The 24,754-nt window shown below is 53.4% G+C and overlaps 8 protein-coding genes across 8 annotated transcripts; 5 read left to right on the forward strand and 3 right to left on the reverse strand.

Moving 5' to 3' along the window:
• Window positions 1–76: 76 nt before the first annotated feature.
• Window positions 77–3,658, forward strand: CPAR01_03635 (SNF2 family domain-containing protein; the record flags this gene model as incomplete). Its single annotated transcript, XM_060487922.1, has 4 exons — window positions 77–160; window positions 258–425; window positions 501–3,473; window positions 3,524–3,658. 4 exons carry the CDS (start codon window positions 77–79, stop codon window positions 3,656–3,658), a joined length of 3,360 nt encoding a protein of 1,119 aa, XP_060352128.1.
• Window positions 3,659–5,904: 2,246 nt separating this feature from the next.
• Window positions 5,905–7,848, forward strand: CPAR01_03636 (WD domain-containing protein; the record flags this gene model as incomplete). Its single annotated transcript, XM_060487923.1, has 3 exons — window positions 5,905–6,009; window positions 6,069–6,246; window positions 6,311–7,848. 3 exons carry the CDS (start codon window positions 5,905–5,907, stop codon window positions 7,846–7,848), a joined length of 1,821 nt encoding a protein of 606 aa, XP_060352129.1.
• A 269-nt stretch (window positions 7,849–8,117) lies between these two features.
• CPAR01_03637 (glycosyltransferase family 28 domain-containing protein) lies at window positions 8,118–8,957 on the reverse strand (the record flags this gene model as incomplete). The annotated part of the gene is made up of 2 exons (XM_060487924.1): window positions 8,118–8,524; window positions 8,636–8,957. The coding sequence occupies 2 exons, from the start codon at window positions 8,955–8,957 to the stop codon at window positions 8,118–8,120; spliced, it is 729 nt and encodes a 242-aa protein (XP_060352130.1).
• Window positions 8,958–9,409: 452 nt separating this feature from the next.
• Window positions 9,410–10,537, reverse strand: CPAR01_03638 (uncharacterized protein; the record flags this gene model as incomplete). Its single annotated transcript, XM_060487925.1, has 1 exon — window positions 9,410–10,537. One exon carries the CDS (start codon window positions 10,535–10,537, stop codon window positions 9,410–9,412), a length of 1,128 nt encoding a protein of 375 aa, XP_060352131.1.
• Window positions 10,538–11,276: 739 nt separating this feature from the next.
• On the forward strand, window positions 11,277–17,276 carry CPAR01_03639 (uncharacterized protein; the record flags this gene model as incomplete). The annotated part of the gene is made up of 7 exons (XM_060487926.1): window positions 11,277–11,422; window positions 11,488–11,755; window positions 11,811–11,873; window positions 11,932–14,382; window positions 14,458–15,215; window positions 15,270–17,102; window positions 17,165–17,276. 7 exons carry the CDS (start codon window positions 11,277–11,279, stop codon window positions 17,274–17,276), a joined length of 5,631 nt encoding a protein of 1,876 aa, XP_060352132.1.
• A 585-nt stretch (window positions 17,277–17,861) lies between these two features.
• CPAR01_03640 (uncharacterized protein) lies at window positions 17,862–19,221 on the forward strand (the record flags this gene model as incomplete). The annotated part of the gene is made up of 3 exons (XM_060487927.1): window positions 17,862–18,408; window positions 18,520–18,806; window positions 18,919–19,221. The coding sequence occupies 3 exons, from the start codon at window positions 17,862–17,864 to the stop codon at window positions 19,219–19,221; spliced, it is 1,137 nt and encodes a 378-aa protein (XP_060352133.1).
• Window positions 19,222–21,494: 2,273 nt separating this feature from the next.
• On the forward strand, window positions 21,495–23,159 carry CPAR01_03641 (aldehyde dehydrogenase; the record flags this gene model as incomplete). Its single annotated transcript, XM_060487928.1, has 3 exons — window positions 21,495–22,680; window positions 22,734–23,075; window positions 23,134–23,159. The coding sequence occupies 3 exons, from the start codon at window positions 21,495–21,497 to the stop codon at window positions 23,157–23,159; spliced, it is 1,554 nt and encodes a 517-aa protein (XP_060352134.1).
• Window positions 23,160–23,932: 773 nt separating this feature from the next.
• On the reverse strand, window positions 23,933–24,700 carry CPAR01_03642 (uncharacterized protein; the record flags this gene model as incomplete). The annotated part of the gene is made up of 1 exon (XM_060487929.1): window positions 23,933–24,700. One exon carries the CDS (start codon window positions 24,698–24,700, stop codon window positions 23,933–23,935), a length of 768 nt encoding a protein of 255 aa, XP_060352135.1.
• Between the last annotated feature and the right edge of the window lie 54 nt (window positions 24,701–24,754).

Below are 24,754 nucleotides of genomic sequence, written 5' to 3' on the forward strand. Positions count from 1 at the left end.
CACACCCATCTGGAGCGCGCTGTCAAATCCGTAAGAAACGCGTGTAAGTCGCGTAAAGTGATTTACAGTCGTCAAGATGGCTCCTCGATCTCGAGCTGCCGCGGTCGATACCGACGCGTCAATGTCCGACGCTGCGGATGCTCACCCCGTGGAAGAGATGGTACGTTTTTCCTGCCATGAATATTCGCGTTGACGTACCCCCAGTGGAGCTCATGGAGCGATTCAATCTTTGGGCCCTTATGCTGACAAGCAGACAGGAGGTCGATGAGACGCCCGACTACACTGACTCAGACACCAATGCAAACACCACTGCTAGTAGTGTTGTCGGAGAGCCTCTTGGAGATGGTCGCAGGAAGCGATCCGAGGCCAACCAGCTTCGTCGCAGCATCTTTGGCAGGAAGCATGACAGACTAGGTGAATCAAAGGTATGCAAGGCGCAAACTACTCACCATTCTGAATATGGGATCATTCTTTGTATGCTGATCAATGTCCGAAAATAGGAAGAAGACAGTATTCGCCGATTCCGATACTTGTTGGGTCTTACGGACCTCTTCCGCCACTTCATCGAGACGAACCCCAACCCCAAGATTCGCGAAATCATGACCGAGATCGATCGACAAAACGCCGAAGCATCAAAAAGCAAGAAGAAGGGCGCTCGCCAAGGTGGCGCCAGCAATGAACGAGTACGCCGGACCGAAGCTGAGGAGGATGCAGAGCTGCTTCGTGACGAGAAGCACGGAGGGTCTGCTGAGACGGTCTTCCGCGACTCGCCCGCTTTTGTCCAGGGTCAAATGAGAGACTACCAGGTTGCCGGTCTCAACTGGCTTATTTCTCTCCACGAGAATGGTATCTCTGGTATTCTTGCCGACGAGATGGGTCTCGGGAAGACCCTGCAGACGATTTCCTTTTTGGGCTATCTCAGACACATCATGGACATCACCGGACCGCATATCGTCATAGTACCCAAGTCGACCCTGGATAACTGGAAGCGAGAATTCGAGAGGTGGACTCCTGGGGTTAACGTCTTGGTGCTTCAGGGTGCCAAGGACGAGCGCCAGGCTCTCATCAATGATCGCCTTGTCAACGAGGACTTTGATGTCTGCATTACTAGTTACGAAATGGTCCTTCGCGAGAAGAGTCACCTGAAGAAGTTCGCGTGGGAGTATATTATCATCGACGAGGCACATCGTATCAAGAACGAAGAATCATCCTTGGCGCAGGTCATCCGTCTTTTCAACTCCCGGAACCGACTCCTCATTACCGGTACACCCCTCCAGAACAACCTACACGAGCTGTGGGCTCTGCTCAACTTCTTGTTGCCTGATGTCTTCGGCGACTCCGAGGCCTTTGACCAGTGGTTCTCTGGCAGAGAGCAAGACCAGGACACCGTTGTTCAGCAGCTTCACCGCGTTCTCAGACCATTCTTGCTCAGACGTGTCAAGGCAGACGTGGAGAAGAGCTTGCTGCCAAAGAAGGAGGTCAACGTCTACCTCGGCATGTCGGAAATGCAGATCAAGTGGTATCAGAAGATTCTTGAGAAGGACATTGACGCTGTCAACGGCGCCAACGGCAAGCGGGAGTCGAAGACCAGACTGCTCAACATTGTGATGCAGCTGCGCAAGTGCTGCAACCACCCCTACCTTTTCGAGGGTGCTGAGCCTGGACCGCCCTACACCACCGACGAGCATCTCGTTTACAACGCTGGAAAGATGGCTGTTCTCGACAAGCTATTGGCCAGAATGCAGAAGCAGGGAAGCAGAGTTCTCATCTTCTCACAGATGAGTCGTCTCTTAGATATCCTTGAGGACTACTGTGTGTTCAGAGAGTACAAGTACTGCCGTATCGATGGTGGAACAGCCCACGAGGACCGTATCGCTGCCATTGACGAGTACAACAAGCCCGGTTCTGAAAAGTTCATCTTCCTCCTTACGACCAGAGCTGGTGGTCTAGGTATCAACCTCACCACCGCCGACATTGTTGTTCTCTACGATAGTGATTGGAACCCTCAAGCCGATTTACAGGCTATGGATCGAGCTCACCGTATCGGTCAAACCAAGCAAGTTGTGGTGTACCGTTTCGTGACGGACAATGCCATCGAAGAGAAGGTTCTGGAAAGAGCAGCGCAGAAGCTGCGTCTAGATCAGCTGGTCATTCAGCAAGGCCGGGCTCAAGTCGCAGCAAAGGCTGCAAACAACAAGGATGAGCTTCTCTCCATGATTCAGCATGGCGCTGAGAAGGTGTTCCAGAGCAAGGGCGCGACCGGCACACTTGCTTCCAAGGGCACCGAGTTGGACGACGATGACATCGACAAGATTCTTTCTTCGGGTGAAACAAGAACGAAGGAGTTGAATGCCAAGTACGAGAAGCTTGGAATCGACGACTTGCAGAACTTCACATCCGAGTCAGCCTACACCTGGAACGGTGAAGATTTCAAGACGAACAAGAAGGAAATCGGTATGAACTGGATCAACCCCGCCAAGCGCGAGCGAAAGGAACAGTCCTATTCCATGGACAAGTATTTCCGACAGGCCATGTACCCTCCCAAGGAGAAGGACACGAAGCCCAAGGCACCCAGAGCTCCGAAGCAAGTACCAGTCCACGACTATCAATTCTACCCTCCTAGATTGCGCGACCTTCAGGACCGAGAGACTGCTTTCTACCGCAAGGAGATTGGTTACAAGGTGCCGCTGTCTGACGGCGACGACGAGAACCTTGATGAGCGCGAGGCAGAGCGAGCCTTGGATCAACAGGAGATCGACGAGGCCACCGCACTCAACGAAGAGGAGCTGGAAGAGAAGCAGCGCCTGTCGCAGCAAGGCTTTGGAGAATGGAACAGACGTGACTTCCAACAGTTCATCAACGCGTCAGGCCGCTACGGCCGCAACGACTACGCAAATATTGCCGAAGATATTGACAATAAGACTGCATCCGAGGTCAAGCAGTATGCCAAGGTCTTCTGGCAGCGATACACGGAAATTGCCGACTACAACAAGTACATCAAGGTGATTGAAGACGGCGAGGAGCGTATGCGCAAGATCGAGCACCAGAGAAAGCTGCTACGCAAGAAGATGTCGCAATACCGCGTTCCTCTGCAGCAGCTTAAGATCAACTACTCGGTGTCTACCACCAACAAGAAGGTGTACACGGAGGAGGAAGATCGGTTTTTGCTAGTCCTGCTCGATAAGTACGGCATTGACTCTGCTGGACTGTACGAGAAGATGCGCGACGACATTGCGGAAAGCCCTCTGTTCCGGTTTGACTGGTTCTTCCTTAGCAGGACGCCCGTTGAGTTGAGCCGTCGCTGCACCACTCTCCTCACCACCATTGTCAAGGAGTTTGAGGATGTTCACCCAACCAAGGGTGCCAACGGCGTCAACGGCAAGCTCAAGAGAGAGGCCGAGGACGAGGAGAACGACGAGGATAGCATCCTTGGTATGGCCCCTTCGAAGAAGAAGACCAAGAACGGCGTCAAGGTGAGTGCTAGAGTGGTTGGATGAATGAACTTTGCTAACCAAACATATAGAACAAGGCTCTGGACAACGTCAAATCGGAGGTCGCAAGCAAGAACACATCCGCCGCGCCATCGAGGGCATCGAGTGTCGCCTCGAACAAGTCTGCCACGAATGCCAAGGGCAAAACCAAGGGCAAGAAGAAATAGCCGCGGGCGAGTGACGCTACATGAGCAAGATTAAAAATTGGTCTTAAGGTTGGGGATAATGGCTTTTCATGGCAGTGACTACGATAGATGGAGGCGTTTGGTCTGGCATAACCTGTGGTCGGTTATCTGGTAAGGAACCTCTTTGTATGACTTTCGCGATAGAGGGGACTATGCCGTCTAGTGTTAGGCATCATTAGTTCGGACAACACGAGAATAAAATGCATTCAAAAGATGGCCTCTTTTGATGATGCGGTGTATGAAGGAAACATAGGATAATACCGTACCATGTCAGCTGACTTAGCCCGGTGCTACTTTCCACCGCTACATACTCGTCCCTTCAGGTCCATGACCTTTGGTTCTAGGACACAATTGAGCCTTGTTCAAATGGAAAGCTACTCGGTCGATGTTACTCGCTTCCCTACGGCCGAGTTATTCGCGTTGAGTCCCCCGATAATCCTGAAGATCATAAGGGCCATGGAATCGCCAGTCTCAGTGTATCACAAATAGATAGTTCTGCAGCACAATACCATATTTCAGTCCCCCGTGACAATCTTTATATCCCCATGGCGCCCATGCCGGCATCGAAGGCAACGACTGCCGCTCATCGCTGCCAGACATCAACAGGAGCCGGAAGTCCCTTGAATACTAGGTGGGAAAATTGTATTCATTGACCTCGCCGGCGGGGAGAGCTCCTCGTACGGCGGTTAGCAGGCGCATCTAGTTTATTACAGCTTCTCCGATAGGGTGAAGATAGGGGACAGTGAGCCCTAATAGAGGTTGTCGCATTTCAATGTCTATTGCTGTGACGGCGAGACTGGTGACCGTGGAAGAAGCGGCAGGCAAGTTTCGATTACAGTAGGTGCTCTCTGTCTTGGGTTCCAAACATTTTGGTGCGGGTGTCGATTGGGGCGTAGTAGTCAAGGCACTTCCTTAGAATAGGCGTCTTCTCTAATGGGGTCGAGATGCGGTCTATTTAGACGGCACCGATAGCTAAATGAGCACCATAGTTGGCTGAGTGACTGATGGATTTCTTACGGGTTATCATCAGCAGTCTATCATTGTTATACGTGTGAATGTTTCGTAGCTGATGAGGATTTAAGACCTGCGACAAATACTACATCGGCCTGCTATCACAAGTTGTATGAGATTGATGAATCATTTTTACAGCGGCAACATTATTTTGTGAACAAAGTGAATGTATGGAACGTTGTTGCAAGCATTGTTAGTCGGGCTGGTATGATAGTCTTGTCAAGAGTTCATCATTTTGTGGTTGCTTTTACTTGAGACCACTCAGCATTATTGGGATGTAGTCTTTGATGTGCGATGCAACGTATTAATAGAATACAGAAATACAAACCAGTCTTTCATGTAATCAGAATGCAATAGCAAAAAGATTCTTAGCAGTTTAGTGTAAGCAACTGGCAAAAGACGGTAAAAAATCGCAAAAAGATAAGACGCGATCCGTGGGACTCGAACCCACAGCCTTCCGATTAAAAGTCGGACGCTCTGACCAAATTGAGCTAGGAAAGCGACGACTTTTGTTGAGTTTTCGAGGTGATTTGGCTCACTATGTACCCTTTATCGAGGGTGGGGTTGCTGAACGTACCACATCGGTCTACGATCCACGCCAAGTGAGCCCCCCGCCCATTTCAGCCTGGACTCTTTTCTCACCGTTCAGCAAATATTTGAGTTATGAAGCGACTTAATGTGTATGGAGCAAACTGTGCAGATGACCTACTGGGTTTTGATACAGATGCCTAGATGACAAACGTACTGCACACGACGTGTATGTATCATGTAAGATACATTCAGGTGAACAATTATGCACATCAGCTCACACCCAAGTTGATGCCTGTTGATTCACTCTCAAAATATCTCTTAAATAATCATAGTTTTAGGCAGGCAATCGCAATAATTGTAGATACCAGAATATCAACAACATCGCCAGACAATAGCCGCGTCAGACTGTCAGTGGTTGGCTGGCGTAAGATGAACCTGGAACGTCATTCCTGCCCCGCAGTAGCAACAATAGCACTAGCACTGCCCCTCCATCCCAGATCGACATCCCAGCTCCAGGTCCAGGTTCCCACTCGACACTGTCGACCGCCATTGTGGTGCCTGGCTAGAAAGCTGAACCCCGATGCAACTCACGCTCCCCAAGACTCTTGATCGTTTCATCATCTTTGCTCGGAGCTTTAGGGAATTCTATTCGCATTGCATACCAGCGTATTTGGAGTTCACACATCATGTCTGTCACCATCGAAAAGATCTTGGCTGCTTCGCCCGCTACTCAGCGTGGCCAGCCGACACAGCTCTCCACAGACAACAAAGGAGAGCGCATTGCTTACGCTGTTAGTCCCAACTGCACCTCTCGACGAACAATGCCTTAGCTAACAATGCATTCTCACAGGCCGGCAAATCCATCTTCCTCCGATCCATCGATAACCCTTCCGTCTGCAAGCAATATACCGGCCACACAGCGGCGACGAGCGTCGCCCGGTTCTCTCCCAGCGGCTTCTACGTCGCCAGTGGAGATGTGTCTGGATCCGTGAGAGTCTGGGACGCCGTCGAGGCCGAGAACACAAAGGGTACGGCATGATACCTGCACAACACAGTCAGCTGTCTTTCGGTCGGTACTGACTACATTACCAGGCGAATACCACATCATCTCGGGGCGCATTAACGATATTGGCTGGGACGGCGACTCCCAGCGCATCATCGCCGTGGGTGACGGCAAAGAGCGCTTCGGCCACTGCATCACGGCCGACAGCGGCAACTCTGTCGGAGAGATTAGCGGCCACTCCAAGGTCGTCAACTCAGTCGCGGTGCGGCAACAGCGCCCACTGCGGGCAGCAACCGTCTCTGATGACAGCTCCCTGTGCTTCCTGCACGGTGCGCCTTTCAAGTTCAACTCGAAGAACGCCAACGCCCACAAGGGCTTCGTCTTTGGAACTGCATTCTCGCCCGATGGCAGCCAGCTCGTAACGGTCGGTGCCGACAGGCGCATTCAGCTCTACGACGGAAAGACGGGTGAGCCTACGAAGTCGATCGGCGAGGGAGAACACACTGGCAGCATCTTTGCCGTTTCATGGTCTCAGGATGGCACCAAGTTTGTCACAGCAAGCGCCGACCAGTCTGTCAAGCTCTGGGATGTGGAGTCAGGCAAGGCTACGCAGACGTGGAAGTTTGGAGACGGCGTCAGCATCGGCGACCAGCAAGTCGGCGTTGTCTTCCCCCATGGCAGAACCGACGGCCTGATTATAAGCTTGAACTTGAACGGCGACTTGATCTACCTCAACGAGGGCAGCGATAAGCCTAGCAGGATTGTTCAGGGCCACAACAAGAGCATCACGGCATTGGGCGCGTCGTCTGATGGCAAGGGGCAGACGCTCTGGAGCGGCAGCTTCGACGGGCGAGTTTGCCAGTGGGATGTTGCGACTGGTACTGGCTCAGTGGTTGACGGACAAGCGCACACAAACCAAGTCACTCAGTTCAGCGCCGAGGCGGGACAGACGTACAGTGTTGGATGGGACGACCACCTGAGGATAGTAGACGAGTCAGCCAACACGTTCGCGGGCGAGGCCCTCAAGCTTGCTGCGCAGCCCAAGGGTGTAGCGGCCACGGATGGAAAGGTGTACGTGGCCACCATTGAGGGTGTCGATGTCTACCAAAAGGGTCAGCTTCTCTCCGAGAACCGCCTTGGATTCACTCCTGGCGCTGTGGCTGCCTTCGGTTCGACCGTGGCTGTGGGATCGGGCAACTCTGTCAAGATCTACACTGCGGACGGGTCAGGCAAGCTCTCCGAGATAAAGTCGGTTGACAAGTCGACGGCTCTTATTTCTTGCCTGTCATTCTCCAAGGATGGTCAGTACCTCGCCGCAGGTAACCAGATCGGCAAGATCGTTGCCTACAAGACTGCCGACTGGGAAGTTGCGACGGACCGTTGGTCTGCGCACACGGCAAGGGTTACGTGCATCAGCTGGAACGATACGGCAACGCACGCCGTCTCTGGAGCTCTGGATACCAATGTTTGCGTGTGGAGTCTGGCCAAGCCTGGTAGCCGAGTCAAGGCTCTCAACGCTCACAAGGATGGTGTCAACGGTGTTGCGTGGGTTGAGGGTGGCAGCAAGATTGCGAGTGCCGGAGGCGATGCCGCGATCAAGGCTTGGACCGTGGCTGGGCTGCAATAGCTGGTCTTGGCCGACAGTTTTGTAGATGTTCTCAATAGGTGATGGATGAATAAATGAAAAGCGACATGATGTTATCTCGACGATGAACGTCGTTCGACTTTGGGTATCTCTTGTCTAAGGGGCAAGCTTATTGCTACAGTGTTCATGACCCCACTTCGACCGTCCTCTCTCCTACAACCTCATAGAGTATTCGTCATAGTACTCTCCTCAATCTTCTCCAACCATGATTCCTCTGGGAATTTGAAAGGCTTCCAGTTTTGATAAGACTCCTAGCCCATCGTCATCTGCGCCACCTCCTCCCGCTGAACCTCCTTTCCAGCACCGCCGCCGCCGCCGCCGCCACTCGCTTTAGTTGTCTCCGGCGCAGCAGCAGCATGACCAGGTTCATCAGCGTAGCGATTCATAAGCGCGCCGCTGACCTGCCAGACATCCACGTCCACCGGAGCCGCTCCCGTTGTCGCGACAGGATGAGGCCGGTACTGCTGCTCAGTCTTATCGAACTGCAGGGCCAGCTGCTCCAGAGCCCACGCGATGTCGCCGAGGCGGCCCCAGATCCCGTAACCCTGGCGCTGGATCTCTTCGGCGAGCTCGACCTGGTGGTTATCCTTTAGGGTTGGGTTGGGGACCACTACGAGGGGGACGCTGACGCGCATTCCGTCGAGGATGGTTCCCGTGCCTGGAAATATCTCGAGTCAGCTCACACATGCACACACATATGTTTTTGTACAGGCGGATACATATACTTGAGAGCATCGAGTCACAACGCGAAGGATGATCCCTGGCTTACCTGCATGACAGATGACCACACCAGCCTCCCGCACACCTGCCTGCGCTCTACATTTGACCATCTCGGTGGTCAGGTCATCGACAAAGTCAAAGGCGGTGATTTCGATTCCCGGGTATTGATTCAGAAGCGGAGGTAGCATCTGGCGGGAGAATTCTGCGTAGTCCTTGCCACATTGGAGCGTGAGATGTGTGTAGCGATTCGAGGTGACATGGTCCAGGAAGGCGGCGGAGAGGACTTCAGTAAGGAGCTGGGTGAAGCGGGCTGTTGCGCCTACTGTTACGAGACAGTGGCGCTCGAGGGGCGTGGCTGGTTTTGCGGCCATGATGTGGTTGCGGCGCACCGTTGTGCTGAGCGCGAATGAGAGACGCGGTCTTTTGTGGTCGAGGTTTGATTGTTTATGAAGAGACGTCCGAGTGAGTGGATGGCGATTTGAAGTTGTGTTGAAGCTCTCACGGAAAGTCACTTCTACAGGCACAGGTACCAAAAGGCACCTTCCACTGCCTTGGGTGACGTTCGGCCGCTGTGGGACAGCCGATTGGTCGTAGGACGGGCTAGCAGATCGGGTGTTGTAGCGGCCGCTGGCCTCTATGAAGGCGGGATCTACGCCCTGGCCAGGAAGCTAGGGCCGTCCTTGGCTACCCGTCTAGCTGGGAACCCTTAATCTGTTCCAAAACCAGCCCAGCTTGCTTCGTTGAGGTCGAGGGCATTTTCAACTTCACACGTTCTTTTACAATGGTTTATATTCATCTATGGGGTATCTATTTTACTGCCATCCTACTCTCTAGCCTCCTGCTTCGATTCTACCTTCGTGTACTGGATGGCTGTCTTCTGAAATCTCCAAAATGGCTCGACACCCATCTCTTGGAATCTCTTCTTCTCGTACACCTTCGTTACCCCCCAGCTGCTCACAAACATGACCACTACGATTCCAATTATGCATACGCCGGCGATGAGTGGCGCAAGAATCGAAAAGACTGTAAAGCCATAGCTCACACTTTGGAACGCGCTGTCACCAACGAGTCTGTCCGTGGCTAAGCCGACCTGCATCGCTGTCAAGACGATGACAACATAACCGAGCATCGCCGCCAGCGTTGCAAAGTTGTCCCGGATCAAATCTTCGTACACGGCGTGAGAGACTACCTTGGAATACCCCCGGAGCAAGTATCCCAGGCGGACGCGGTAAATCTTGTTCAGTCGACTGAGACGAAGCTCGCCGTACCAGTACCGCGGGTTGACGGACGCATAACAATGGTTCTGCGCGATCTGGGCCGATATTGCCTTCCACTGGTACCAGTTCATCCGATCCGGGAGCAGGCCTCTTTCGACGGCTATGCGGAAGTCGCTCTCATACGCGATGAGGGCTGTGTAAGTGAAGAGGAAACCGAGCGCGCAGGAGACAAGCTGCTGCTTCCGTGGATCAGACTGATCGCCCGAGGCTTCGACTAAGTTGGCGACCCAGAAGTCTGGGCTCAGCAGCCACCGTGGTATCGGCTTGACGAAAATTCGATTCTTGGCCCAGACGAGATGCAGTTCGGGGTTCTCTGTGATGTGGATCTCGCGCGATATCGTCTGGTAATGCAGAGGCCGAGGCGGCATTGGACGGCCGCAGATCCAGAGAAGATCCTGGACATCGTTGAGTCGTCGGACAAGCAGCTCTTGTTCCAGAAATTCAATGTCGTCGGCTTGCGGCACAGTGATGTGATCGTGCTTGGTTCGGCTCGTTGCCGGTAGCAGATCGCTCCAGTCTCTTGGCTCCTGCACTGTTACTGCGGGATTGACGGCGTCATCGAGAACCCGGACAGTAAAGGGCACAGACGACTTGTCCATGGTGCGACTCGAGAAGCTTGACATATGGACGGCGAATCTTGCTTTGTGCTGGTCTTCGGCGTTGTCTGGTCCCATAACTTTCGGTCCCGACGCTCTTCTCTGATCTTGGCGAGAGATATCACGGTCCTCCGAGGCGCAGTCTATCAGATCGTCGCTATCGGGAAGCGGGATGTTGGTGACAGACCGTACTTGCTTGCAGAAACGCCCGCAATGGAAACAACTCCAATGGTGGTAAAAGCCCGACCGAAAATAGCCAACGGCGTGATTAAAAACCTTTCCAACAAGCCCGATTTGGCTGGTAAAAAGAGTAGGCAACGATATACCAAGGGTTCCAACAGTGGCGGTCCCCTGTCATTTTAAGATGAATTGATTGCCTAGAGCCTTCCCGCCTGCAGCAAGCAAACCGTGTTGAGATTCCGAATACAGACGAACCCGAACTCGCTACTGCAGCGTGAGACGAGTTGCTTACTTGTGGGCCAGCGCTACAAAATTAGAGGTGGCTTTGGTTCAGCTGAAAGACACTATTGGCGCAGTCGGACGATCGTTGGCATCGCAGGATTACAATGCATGGGGGTGGCTGACACCGCTAAGGTCGTTTCGGGCCGCCCAGTTGCAGGGAAGGGGGCTTATTAGCATTTTGGACCCCAAAGTGGCAGCCCTGTCAGGCTATGCTTATTACGCCGGTGCCTAGCTCCGTGGTCGGTTCGTATTCAAAGCTTGTTGATCCCCAGTTTCTCGGAAGTCGCGGTTGCATTTGTCGTTTTGTCAGGTTCGTTTCGTTGTGTATGTTTCTTCGCAGCGAGTAGTCACCATCATGTCTATCCGCCGCACGGGAACGAGAAGAGTGCCTCACGGCGCCTCTGGGGCTCCGAAGCCCAAGACGACGTATCAGACAGTTCAGCAGGGCTTCAGGGAACTGTACAATCCTCAGAAGGAGACTGGGTCTGCCATTGATGTTGAGTATGTCTCGATCTTCTTGAGTTATGAGTTGTGGTGGTATCTCAAGAGTCTAATACAACCGATAGTGTTGTCTTTGTACCTGGATTAGGTGCCCATCCGGAGGACAGCTGGAAGTCGGAAGCCGGTTTCAACTGGGCAACCGGAATCTATGAGGGTGTCACGAAAAACTCGTCTGAATCTACCAGCAAAAAGGATGGTCTGGCGAGGGACTTCCCCAAGGCTCGCATACTTTTGTACCAGTATGAATCAGCATGGGTTGGGGATCTCAAAGTCAAGACTTTCTTGAGAGACATTGCCAAATCAATGTTGGAAGGGCTGCAAGCGAATCGTGAAGTAGGTTGATCGTGCTGAAGTCTGAATCGCGAGCTTGATCTAATTTGTGACTTAGAAAATAAGGGATCGCCCCATTGTCTTTATCGGACACAGCATGGGAGGTCTGGTTATTGCCAAGGTAAGAACCCGGCTACAATTGAATTAATGAAGTGAGTCGAGGCTTACGGAATGTCAAGGCTATCATACTTGCAGCAGAAACATACAGGGAAATCTTCCCAAGGCTGTTTGAGTGCATCGCTGGATGCGCCTTCTTTGGAACGCCGTTCGGCGGTGCTCAAGTTGCCGCCATCGCCTCCATGCTGGGTAGTATCGGCGAACAACTTGGGTACACCAAGTCGTCGGCGTTGGTAGATATGATGAAGCCCGGAGACGAGAGCTTGAACGAGCTCCGAGGCGACTTGCTGCGGTTAGCTGCCAAAATGAGCCCGCACGTCCAGCTCTTTTGCTTCTACGAGAATCACCCAACGGACTTTACTCAAGCAAAGCTAGGCCCAACCATGTCGAAAATCGCAAAGACGGTTGTTTCCAAGAAGCTGCAAGACTTTGTGTCCAGAGAGTCGGCGACATTACCTGGAATCCAGGAAATGGGTCTTGCCGCCAACCATCGAGATCTTGTAAAGTTTAGCGACTTCAAGGACCCCCGGTACCAACTCGTCAGAGAGCCGCTTAAAAGACTCATTCATGGCGCCAACCTGGTCGCCAAAAACAGACTCAACTCAACCCGTGGAATCGAGCCAGAGGTTGTCAACAATGTCATGGAGTTGCTGAACGGCGGTCAAGTCTCGAAGAAGCGCAAAATGCTTGCGCCTCAGTTCCCACCATCGATCTGGATTCCCAAGGCGGAGGCATACTTGGAGTGGTTGAAAGAGGACCACGAAGCGGGGAGCGCGACACAGAGGCACAGAGGACAGGCACTGTACGTCCGCGGTCCAGAGGGAAGAGGAAAGACGCGAGCGACTATGGCGGCCCTCCAGGACATCGACAACATCATCTCAGCCGACGAAAAGGTGAACCACGGGCGAGGAGCCGCCCTCGTTGCGTACTTCTTCTGCGACCCGTCTTCGGACTTTTTGACTGCTGAGGACTTGCTGAAGTCGCTGGTGCGGCAGCTCATCGGCCAGCAAGCCACCTTGTCTGTGTACGCGAAGCACTTTGTGAAGAAGAAGGGCGAAGATTCGTCAAAAACTTCGGCGAATCTCACAGTGGAGAACCTGTGGCAGACTCTTCAGGATATTCTCACAGACGAGTTTATCGGTCGCAGAGTCTACTTCGTCATCAACAACTTGCACGTTCTGCCTGAAGATGCCGAGTCAACTGTCAAGTTGATGCGGTTCCTCAACGCCGAGCTGCAAGAACTCAAGACAGAGGACGACAAGCGAGTGCCTACCAGATGGTTTCTCACAAGCCGGGAAGTCCATCACGTGGAAGACTCGTTGAAGGTGGACGGAATCCAACTCATCGATCTCGAGGATGACAAGTACTGCGACCAGGTTCAGCGGGAGCTGCGCAAGGCGGCACAGGAGAAGGTGCAAAAACTCGGCGAGGACAAGAATTACAACAAGGCGCTCACATACTATGCGAGCAGTCTAATTGGTAAGAGGGCATCCAACAGTCAATGGATCAAGCTTTCCTGCATGCAGCTTGCGGAGCTCCCTAAAGCAGAAAGTGATCTCAAGATTAGACACATGCTTGAGGGTATGCCTCAGGAGCTTAAGGCTCTCTTGGACGCTGCGTGGGCGCAAATCTTTCAATCTAACGAAAAGGAGACCGACAAGATAAAGGAGCTGCTGCGGACACTCGTTTTGACGTTTGAAGAGCCTACCGAGGATGAGCTTGTTGTTTTGGCGGGCTTTCCCGCCACGGAATCAGGAAAGGCCGAGCTTCAAGATTTGGTGAAGAAGTGCAGGCCGTTGTTGACGGTGACGAGAAGCGGCAAGTCTGAAAATACCATTGGCTTCATGGACAGGGTCGTCAAAGAACATCTCCTGGAAAAGGAGACGTCCAGAAAGACGCTTGGCATGTCGAATGACGAAAACAAGTGGCAGCAAGGCATCATTGCGCTCCGGTGCTTGGCTCACATCAAGGAAGCGTTCAACTTTCCTGAGGAAGTGAAGCCTGTTGTTGAGGAGGCTCAGGAGGAAAACGAAGAGGCAGAGACCCAGTCTGCCAAGGACGAGGACGAGGAGAGTGAAGCATCCGAAGCAGATGGGGAGGAGAGCGCCGCTACTGAGTCTGAGCAAGACGATTCGGACAGCGACACGGACTGGGACGACGATGAATCCACCTACGGCTATCAAGACGACGAGGCCGAAGAGGCGAGAATACTGGCCGAGAAGGTGCTACCTTACCCCATCAAGCACTGGCTGCACCACGCCAGCAGAGCTACACTGGAGATCGCGGAGGATCTCAGCGAGGATGACTTTTGGAAGAAGCCGGAGTCTTTGATTAGGTACCGGTGGCTCGTCGTCTACATGTCCATGACGAAAGTGCTCGATGGCTTTGAAGCCAAGGAGTTGACTGCTTTGCATATCGCCGCTGCGGTCGGATTCAAGCAGCTTGTCTCCGCGCTCATCCAGAACGGCCATGAGCACGAGATCAACAAGAGGGACAATCTCGTCAATACCCCTGTAAGGCTACATTCTATCCAATCTTGAGCCACTGCCAGCTCGGAAATTTTGGCTAATTACTAACATTCGTGGCAGCTTCATTTCGCCGCATACATAGGCAGACCAAACATCGTGGACGAGCTTCTCAAAAGAGGCGCCAGTATCGACGATGGTATCGATATTGGCGAGCAGACTCCGCTACACATGGCGGCATTTGCTGGCCACGTCAAAGTCATGGAAAAGCTCATTAAGAGGGGCGCAAATGCCAACGCCATCGCCAGTGATGTCGGCCCAGTCATGAATGCCGCCATTTCTTCCGGTAGTCCAGATGCCGTCAAGCTACTTGTCGAGAAGCAGGTTTCGCTAGCCGTCGAGGACGAGAACATTGACTCGCCTCTGGCGTTGGCTGGTCTCCACGCAGACCTGTCCATGTTTGAATATCTCACGCAAACCTACGCTGACAAGCTCCCGGCCAAAGAGTTTGACAAGGCCTTCATCAAGGCTGCCGTTTCTGGCAGGGTGGACGTGTTCAACAAGTTACTGACTTACTCTCACCCCCAAGAGTGCTTCCAGACTGCGCTGAAGGTGGCGGCAGAGGAGGAGAACTGGGACATTGTCATGATACTTCTGGAGCAGCGCAGAGGTCTCGACTGCAACGATCTCTTCCTTAGTGCGGCAACTACGGCGGAGCATCAAGACAAAGTCTTGGAGGCTGTCTGGAAATATACCAACGGGAACATCAGACCGGAGATTCTCAATGAGAGTCTATATGAGGCTACTGATCTCGAGAAGGAGTCTACAGTCAGGTTGCTGATTGATGACTTCAAAGTCAATCCTAACGCCACTGGAGAATAGTAAGCAACCTAACCTACTACATCGTTGTGGAGGACCAGACTAACAACGTTTAGTTATGGAACCGCCTTGACTGCCGCAGCATATGATGGCACCCTCGCCATCGTCAAATTGCTCCTGGACAGAGGTGCTGATGTTGACGCACCAAACGGGTGGGCTATCCAGGCCGCTGCTGCGGAGGGCCATTACGACGTGGTCAAAGAGCTTCTCAACCGAGGTGCCGACGTCAATGATCTTACCACAAACGAGAACTTCCCACAAGGAACGGCTCTACAGGTCGCTTGCGAATCGGGCAAGGTGGAAATTGTCACACTCCTGCTTGAGCGTGGTGCCAACCCCGACCTCGGCACTGGAGAAGATACCTGCCCGATCATCGCCGCTGCCATGAAAGGAGAACAGGCGATTCTCGAGCTCCTTGTCAAAGCCAAGGCCGAAGTCAACGTCTTTGGAGGCTGGGACAATTCGACAGTCTTGATCAACGCCGTCATCAACCTTCCAGTCGAGTCACTGCGCGTTCTTGTGGATGCGGGTGCCGACGTCAACCTGGCTGATCAAGAGGCCGACACACCCTTAATTGTGGCCGCTCGGGAAGGAGATGCGGACAGCGTGAGGTTCCTCTTGGATAATGGCGCCGACATCTTCCACGTCAACGAGGACAACGAGAACGCCCTTCAATCAGCCATACAGTACGGAGACGACGAAGACTGTACAGCAGTGCTCGTGGAACGTGTCTCGGAACTCATGGCGGCTTTGAGCAAGGCCATGAAGAATGGTAATACGGCTGTGACTGAAGTGATCCGCAGCGCTGCTATTGCACACCAGGGTCTCAATTACGACGACGACGAAGATGCGAAGTCGACACAGAGTCAAGATGACAAGCAGCCGACGGCCTCCGAGGATAGAGGCGATGTCTTCGACGAAGACAATGACAAGGGTAGCGACGAAGACACCCCTCGGACGGAGTCATTCCCCAACAGCGCCAAGAGAGTCGACAACGCCACGGCCGAGGAAAGCGCTTATCGGCCCGTGAGAGAACTATCCGAGGAGCTCGAGGCCGCCCTCGTCACCCAGGTCTCGTTACTTCAAAATTTTACCTCCCCACCGCCCCGGCCAGAAAAGGTACCGGAGCGAGAGCAACCCGTGGAGATGCCGCCAACGACGATTGCGGAACTGCCCTCCCAGCGCAGATACTCCCAGCAAATGCAGCTGGAGGAGCAGTTGGGCCACTACGAATTCGACCAGCTCACCCGTATGGACTCCTACTCGAAGCCCGCCTTTGTCAAGCAGCCGACGCTGCAGTGGGCCACGCAAGCCGAGAGCCTACCCGCCAGCGAACCGCTCCTCTCGCCCGGCCAGGCCCCGATCCGACGGAAGCCGGCGCCCAACACAACGACGTTCGGCGCATCGTACACCCAGAACGCCTCACCCGCACCGTCAAATGTGTCAAACAGCCAATTCTCACCACCGGCGCCCTCGGCCACGCTCCGTAGAGCGAGTATGGACCAGCGCTCCTCGTACCAGAACTCCACCTCGTACCCGGGAGCGCCTACGTACCAGGGAGGAGCGGGATACGCCGCCAGCCAGACGCACCTCGCTTCTTCTTCACAACCCCCGCCGGCCGCATCCGCGACTAACCTTGGCCGGATGTCGGTGGACTACCACGCCCCGTACGACCCGTCGTCTTTTGACAGACCGACGCACAGCCCGGGGACAACGCCGCCGCAGAAGACGCAGCCGTTCCCGGATCTGCCGTTCCAGCCGCCGGGTGCATGGCAGAATAGCCCTCCTCTTGCGGGTAGTCAACAGCAGCAGTCTTATTTTGGCCCGATGAGTGGATCGCCGCCTCAGCAGCAGCAACAGCAGCAGGAGTGGGTTGGTCAGGATGGAAGGTGAGTTTTCTCTCAATGATAAACCCCATCGGCTACGATGGCAAAGCTAATGTTTTGCGTAGCAGGCCTGATATGAAATCCCATCGCTCCTCTTTCTTGGGGATGAAGAACACATTGGATAAGGCGAAGCAGTTTAGCACGGGCATCATGAACCGGAGACCGTCAGGATTTTGAGTGGCATGATGCAGTTGTGGGGATAATGCGATGGAGTGATGTTGTTTGAAATATGCAAGGAGTTAATGATACCATAATGAAAGTATTCCGTATGATCGTCAGAGTATTATTCGCGAAATCCGGCATGGAAGATGATTCAGTGCGTTCCAGTTGACCTAGCCGCAAAATTCAAGAAGTATTGACATAGAAGAGACGATCTGATCGTTTGGAACTGGCTGTTGATGATCACAGTATAAGAGATCACAAACTAAATTTGATGAACATGCATTTTATCCACCCTAGTATAAAAAATAAAATAATAATTGATGCTTTTGTATCATCTAGCTACCTAAAACTAACTAGCTTTCCTGACGAATCCAGATGCTTAGAATATTGATTGTTCTTACGACGTATCCTTGAATCGACTTATGGTTGTGGCGTTAGCAATCGAAGGACCCACATGCGTGGCTTGATGGTTGGATGTGGCTGGAGCTTGATCCAAAAATTTCCGGGGACAATTCCCAACTGGCCATCTTAGCAGAGCGCGATCAATCCCAGGAAAACCAGCATTGTCCTCTGGCCAATGTAAACGGAACCACGCCCAACATGGCAGCAACAGGGCAAGCATTCCGACTCTGCGTCCGCAGCAGTCGTCGGATACCATCGACGCCGCGCATCGCCGCAGCCCGCACGACGACGACGGCGACGACGACCCAGAGACGAGCCTTTACCGCCAGCACCACGCAACAGGCACGGAAAGAACGCGAAGAAATCTATGAAGATCCGTACGATCGCAAGCGCGAGACCGTCGAGGAGCTGGTGGCGCGCCTCAAGCCCGAGGAGGTGAAGAAGCTCGAGAGGCTCCAGAAGCAAGACCCCGAGTTCCAGTCCATGTCAGTGGCCGAGTCCTTGAAGGCGCGGATTGCGAAGCAGGGGCCGCTCCCGCCGTTGAGATCGACTAAGCCGCCAAGGCAGCAGGTTCAAAGGAATTCGTTCTGGTACGATGACGATGACCCGACGGCGCCGATAGATCCTGCGTTGGAGGAGTTTGAGGAGGACGACATCACGCCCATGGCGCACGGGAAGCTGGATGAGATTCGCGAGTACAGACATTACCACCGCATCATGGCGTGGGAGATGCCGCTACTGTCCAGTACGTTGCAATTCCCACTTCTGCTCCTCCTTTTAGCTCCTCAGAACCCCCCTTTACACTCCCTCTCCCTTTGGACAAAACGAACGATGTGCTGACTACGGATCCAAACAGAGCTCGCCAAGCCTTTCGAACCGCCCAAAGAGGACGAGGTGTTGCGCTTCCGGTACACTTCGTACATGGGCGAGCACCACCCGGCGGAGAAGAAGGTGGTTGTGCAGTTCTCGCCGGCCGACCTGGGGCTCACCGACGTGCAGGCGGACAAGCTCCGCAAGCTTGTCGGGCCGCGGTACAACCCTGAGACGGACGTGGTCAAGATGAGCTCGGAGAAGTACGAGCATCAGGCACAGAACAAGCGCTACCTCTCCAACTTGGTGGACGACCTGATTGCCAGCGCCAAGGTAAGCATTTGTCTTCACGATTTTACATGCATATATGTCCCCAATACACACGCTTGCCAAGTCTAGTTTTGTTACGAGAACCCAAAACTAACAATGGAAAACTCTACAACAGGACCCCAAGGATGATTTCAAGGACATCCCCCTCGACACACGGCACCACGTCTTCAAGAACAAGCCCAAGTTTCCCAAGGAGTGGCGCATGAACGAGGAGCGCCGCAAGGAGCTCGACGATTTCCGCCTGCGGGCGCTCGAGATCGACGCCGGCAAGCTGGAGGAAGGACAGGTCATCGACGGCACGGAGAAGATTGAGCAGTTCCTCGCGGCGCCGCCGCCTGAGACGGAGGGCAAGGTGGCCGAGATGGTGGCTGTCCGGGGCCGGGGCGGTAACAAGCAAAAGGGTCTCGGCCGTCGGTAGAGGGTTAGATCGTACTTGCACCATCACCCACTACCACTGCTCGGCTTGAGTGCCGCAGCCTCGGTGTGCCTCTTGTCCAATATCTGTTTTATCAGACTTGGTCGGGGGCGAACCAGAAACCTTGTGTATGACTAGGCGGCGTGGTCCCGTTCATGGGACTTTGGCCTGCCCTTGTAACATCTCCATGTATACATCCGTGCCAGATCGGAATTATAGAAATTCAAAAAACAACGGTGGCTTGCGTTTAGATGCCCGTACCAATGTTATATGATGTGACAAGTCAAGGCTTTCTCGTTGGCAGCGGCTTGGTTGGAGGATAATGCTGGCTGATGGGAAGAGCTTGTCAAATATGGGCGGTAACCACGAATTGCTGACACCATCCTCTCATCATTTCCATTGTGCCATAAGCTTATACGACTAGAAGCTTGTACTGACGACCGAAAAGTTTGAGGGTTACAGTCCTTTGTTTGGCACATCTATTCTCGTCTGATTAATAAACAAATTGGCCGCCGTCAATGACATTCAAATATGCATATTTCGTTAAACAGCAATCCGGGATGGAACCCACCCGCTTTCCGCGGCCATGACTATTTTGCCCAATCGAGTTTTAGAGAAACAATGGGGTTAAATCATATTCAGTGAGACCAGAAAGGGGGACCTGACCTAAACATGAGTTAGGAAAATAGACGCCTTTTCGAGGACAGGGATTGCTTGCGTCTACCTTAGTCAGCCGTATTGATGGAGACGTGTTGAGTGATGATGCCTCGGCAACTTTTTTCTAATTTATTCCCTTTATGTCCTGCTCACCATTTTTTGCAGGCACGGCAGGCTAGGACCAGATCGTGCAGGTGCAAATGGGCAGGGGGTGGCGCCCTGTACCTATGTGGGGAAGAAACAAATCACCGGGATTGGCGAGCGGCGGCGCCGTCTTGGGTGATCCCGTCTTAACCAAGTTAGCCTGGCACGACCTGGCTAGAGCTCCCAAGCTTTTTTTGCCTCGGACTTTAGCTAAGGAAACCTCAAAGCTCAAGCATGCGCTCGTCAATCTTGTTAAGTGTTATCTGACATGGACCGTGAGGATGGACGGTTCACCTGAAGCTATTAGTCTCTTCAAAAGACAGCTCGTTGATTCTCTAGTTTGGGGCATGGAACAAACTAGAGAAGAACGAAGAGCTTCCACGACCACGATAGCAATAGTTACTTATGGAAAAGATAGAGCGTTGGCAGATGGACCACAGCGCAGGACATGGACAGGATGGGACGGTGTCCCCGTCGCAGCCCGCTCCGTCGGGACATCTATGCCTCCTTTCCCTGTCCGTCCTATTATGCGGCGCCATTCGGTACGGATCAGTTGTAGTCCTCTCTACCTGACCTTTAGTAAGGTATACCATGAAGGGGAAAGGAAGAAGGATAGCAGTGCTGCTGGGAGCCGTTCACATGCATCTAGCGCACCGCACCGTTCCCGTAGCTTCCCTGCCCGCGCCTTCTTGAGGAAACGAGTTCGTTTCCAACGTGCAGTGCAGCGCATTTGCCTCCCTTCCCCCCTGCCTGCACTCACCAGCGTTCACCTTATCCCGTCCCCTCTCTCTGCTGTACGGGTCAGACAAGTAATACATCACCACTCGCACTCGCATCATACAAGTCCCGCCATCAGCCATTGCACCCATAATACTGCACATAGTTCTTTTTCCGCGCCACCCACGGGATAACAATATTGCTGGCCACGTCCCAGAAGTGAGAAATTGACAATCACTAAACGATTCAGCTTATCCCAAGGACCCGGTTGACCTTTTCCTACGTTCTCCTTAATAAGATACCTCACCTGTTAGGCCATCTCATGCGCCTAGGTTTCTAAGCCCGGAAGTCCCTACCCGCACATTCAAGGTGCCTCTCTACCTTGCTACACAGTACCTCACTTCGCGTACGAACTAAGGTATCTATCCATCACACCCACGCGACACGGAGGCCGAGCACAGGTGGAGCTCTGTCGCATCCATCACTTTTCCCCTACAAAGCTACCGACGCCCTCTGCATCGGCTTGGCTGCTGATATTTGCTACTCGGACTACATAAGTCGAGGCAACCCTTACAACTCTATCTACCACCACCAACACCACCTTCTCTTCTTTTCCGCGACCCCGAATCCCGACCATTGCCAACTTCCCCTCACGAATCTCTCCTCTCCCTAGGTCCGGTTCATCGCAACAAAGGAAGTCCAGGAAAGAAGCACCGTCCCTTACACACTGAAGAACCGCACATCTCAACGCCATCACAATGTCGCTCGCAACCGACACAAAGATCGCCGAGTTCACTCACACCTCAACCGACGACATCTACCGCCTCACAGACACCATCCGCGCCACCTTCCGCTCTAACAAGACCAAGGATCTTAAGTACCGCACCCTCCAGCTCCGTAAGCTCTACTGGGCCATCAAGGACTACTCCCCACAGCTCTGCGATGCCCTGCGCAAGGACCTGAGGAAGTGCAAGCACGAGGCCGTTCTCTCCGAGGTCGACTGGTGCGCCAATGACTGTCTCTACATGCTCAAGAACCTCAGCAAGTTTGCTGCCGAGGAGAAGTGCGAGGATGTGCCTCTCACCTACGCCGCCCTGAAGCCGCGCATCCGCAAGGAGCCCCTGGGCATGGTTCTCGTCATCGGCGCTTTCAACTTCCCCGTCCAGTTGACCCTTCTTCCCATCATCGGCGCCATCGCCGCCGGCTGCACCGCCGTCTTGAAGCCTTCCGAGAGCGCCCCAGCCACCGCCATGGTCCTGACCAAGATCTTCGAGGTTGCTCTTGACCCCAAGGCCTACACCGTCATCAACGGTGCTGTCCAGGAGACTCAGGCTCTTCTTGACGTCAAGTGGGACAAGATCATGTACACGGGCAGCACTGCCGTCGGCAAGATCATCTCCAAGAAGGCCGCTGAGACCCTCACGCCCATCACCCTCGAACTGGGTGGTCTGAATCCGGCTTTCGTCACCAAGAACGCCAACGTCAAGCTCGCCGCTCGCCGTCTCATGTGGTCAAAGTGCCTCAACGCCGGCCAGGTCTGCATTTCTCAGAACTATATCCTGGCCGACCGTGCCATCGTCGAGCAACTCATCCAGGGCCTCAACGCTACTTACAAGGAGTTCTTCCCCAGCGGCGCCAAGAACAGCCCTGACTTCTCTCGTATTGTCAACAAGAAGTCTTTCCAACGCATCAAGAAGATGATTGACGAGACGAACGGAAAGATCGTCATGGGTGGTGGTTTGGACGAGGACCAGCTCTACATTGAGCCCACCGCCGTGCTGGTCGATTCCATGCTCGACTCCGTCATGAAGGATGAGTCTTTCGGCCCAGTTTTCGCCATCATGCCGTATGATACCCTCGACGACGCAATCAACATTGCGAACCAGGTATACAGGACGCCTCTGGCGCTCTTCGCTTTTGGCAATGATCAGGAGAGCAAGCGAAGTAAGCAAAGCCCATTGTTTTGTAGACAGGTGACCATACTAACTTGCTGCAAGTCCTCAACGAGGTGACTTCTGGCGGTGCCACCATCAACGACGGCTTCTTCCATGCCTCCATGCCGACTGTCCCCTTCGGCGGCGTCGGTGATTCCGGCACGGGCAACTACCGCGGTCGCGCGTCCTTCGACGCCTTCACCCACCGTCGCTCCGTCGCGCAGACTCCTTCGTGGCTGGAGAAATTCATCCGTGTTCGCTACATGCCGTACTCCCCCAAGGAGCTCAAGCGCCTCCAAGGCATGACAAATGACAAGCCCGACTTTGACCGCAATGGTATTCAGGTCCGCGGGGTGGGTTACTGGGTCAAGTTGGTCTTGGGGCTCGGCGCGAAAGGTGCTACAGGTGCGTTGTTGAGATGGGTCTTGGCCCTGGTAAGTATGTACACCCTAACCCAGCGAAGGCGTTCTTAGGACTTTGATCGGATGAAGTTATGGGTTGCAAGAACGAGTTTCAAACACAAAGAGCGTTTATCACACTTCACCTCCGCTGTTTCGTCTCTCTGGTACCCAAACACACTTTCCCAAGTGCGATTGTCACTGTGTTTTTATCTTACCAAAAAAAACCACAACCTCATCACAACACATGCCCTCGCGCACCTTTTTCCTTTGGTTGTAAGTTTAGTCCCCCTTCAGATATGACCTGCCTTGGAGAGATACTGGGGGACACGCGAGAAAAAAGTTTCGACTTGTCGTTGGACACACACTCGCTTGGAGTGAAGGGACTCATGTTGCTGGGATGAAAATAGGGGGTGTGAATGTAAGGCTTAGAGAAGCCTTGGTACTATCCCCCATCTCAGACGCAGTCTGTATGGTACTGTGCTATATACCATTTCCTATACGTTATGCGATAGTAATGTGAAGAAGGCAAAAAGCATGCCTTTGACGTTCGTTAGATATTGGCATTATTCGTGAAAAGAGATTTGGAATTCTGCGTCATCAAATGAAATCAATATGTATGGCGATCAAGGTCATTTCTTTCGTTTCACATTGCATACTTATTTTTGGCAAATTCTAAGATGACCTACAGAAAAAAGGAGAGAACCCTTCATCGATCACGAATTGAACCCAAAGCGAAGCAAAGATTAAGGCTTGTGGAGGAAGACGAATTCACCGGCCACCTCCTAAACCCCTCAACAACTTGCCTCCTAAACTTCCGAGTTTCGACAAAATAGAAGTGTGCCCTGACTAATTCCCATAAAATCACCTCGCAGTCCCAACAGGAACACCCCAAGACCCCTTCGCCAACTCAACAGGCACATTCATCTCCAACCTATCATCGTCATCTCTCATCACCACCGACGCCAGCGCGCGGGGTGGTTTGGTGAGTGCAGGTGACGGGTCCGGATCAAAGTAGCCCGGCCTAGCGTCCAACCTGTCTCTCTTCCTCCTTCTCTTCTGCTGTCTCTGACTACCTCCTAGGAAGGTCGAGGAGACGATGGATGAGAGCGTACTTGATCTAGAGAGACTGTGCAGCTGGGAAGGGGTCCTAGTTTGGCGTCTCTCTTTCCCGCCTGATGATGTCGTCTCCAACGTAGAAGGTTTCCCAGAATCGTGGGCTAGAATCCCCGTCATCTGCATTTCCTTGCCTTGCTCCCTAGTCTTGGGAATAACCAGCCCCTCATCGACATCGTCACCACCACCACCATCACCACCACCAAGCGCAACATCCAGATTCCCCTGCTGCATAACCACACTCCTCTTCCCACTGCGGCGACTCGGCTCATCCTCGGTATTCGACACGGCGGCCAGCGCCGCGGACGCAAGGCCCCGATCTCTGGCGAGCCATCGCGCGTCCCGGTGCGCCTTGTAGGTTCTGAAGCCGGCTTGTGCAGTGGTGTCTCCGTCGACGAAGCGTTCGAGGAAGAGTTGGACGCGGTCGCGGAGGCGGATGAAGATGCGGGCGGGGGTCGCTCGCGGTCCTTGGTGCTGACGTTGTCGTGGGCATGGTTGGTGAGGTGTGGTGGTCATTGCTTGTACTTTGAGTCGGTGATGGCGTTAAGTCTCGAGTCTGTGAAGGGGCGG

This window comes from Colletotrichum paranaense (genome assembly GCF_030867605.1).
Source record: "Colletotrichum paranaense strain IMI 384185 chromosome Unknown Scaffold_3.1, whole genome shotgun sequence".
Taxonomy (NCBI): Eukaryota; Fungi; Ascomycota; class Sordariomycetes; order Glomerellales; family Glomerellaceae; genus Colletotrichum; species Colletotrichum paranaense.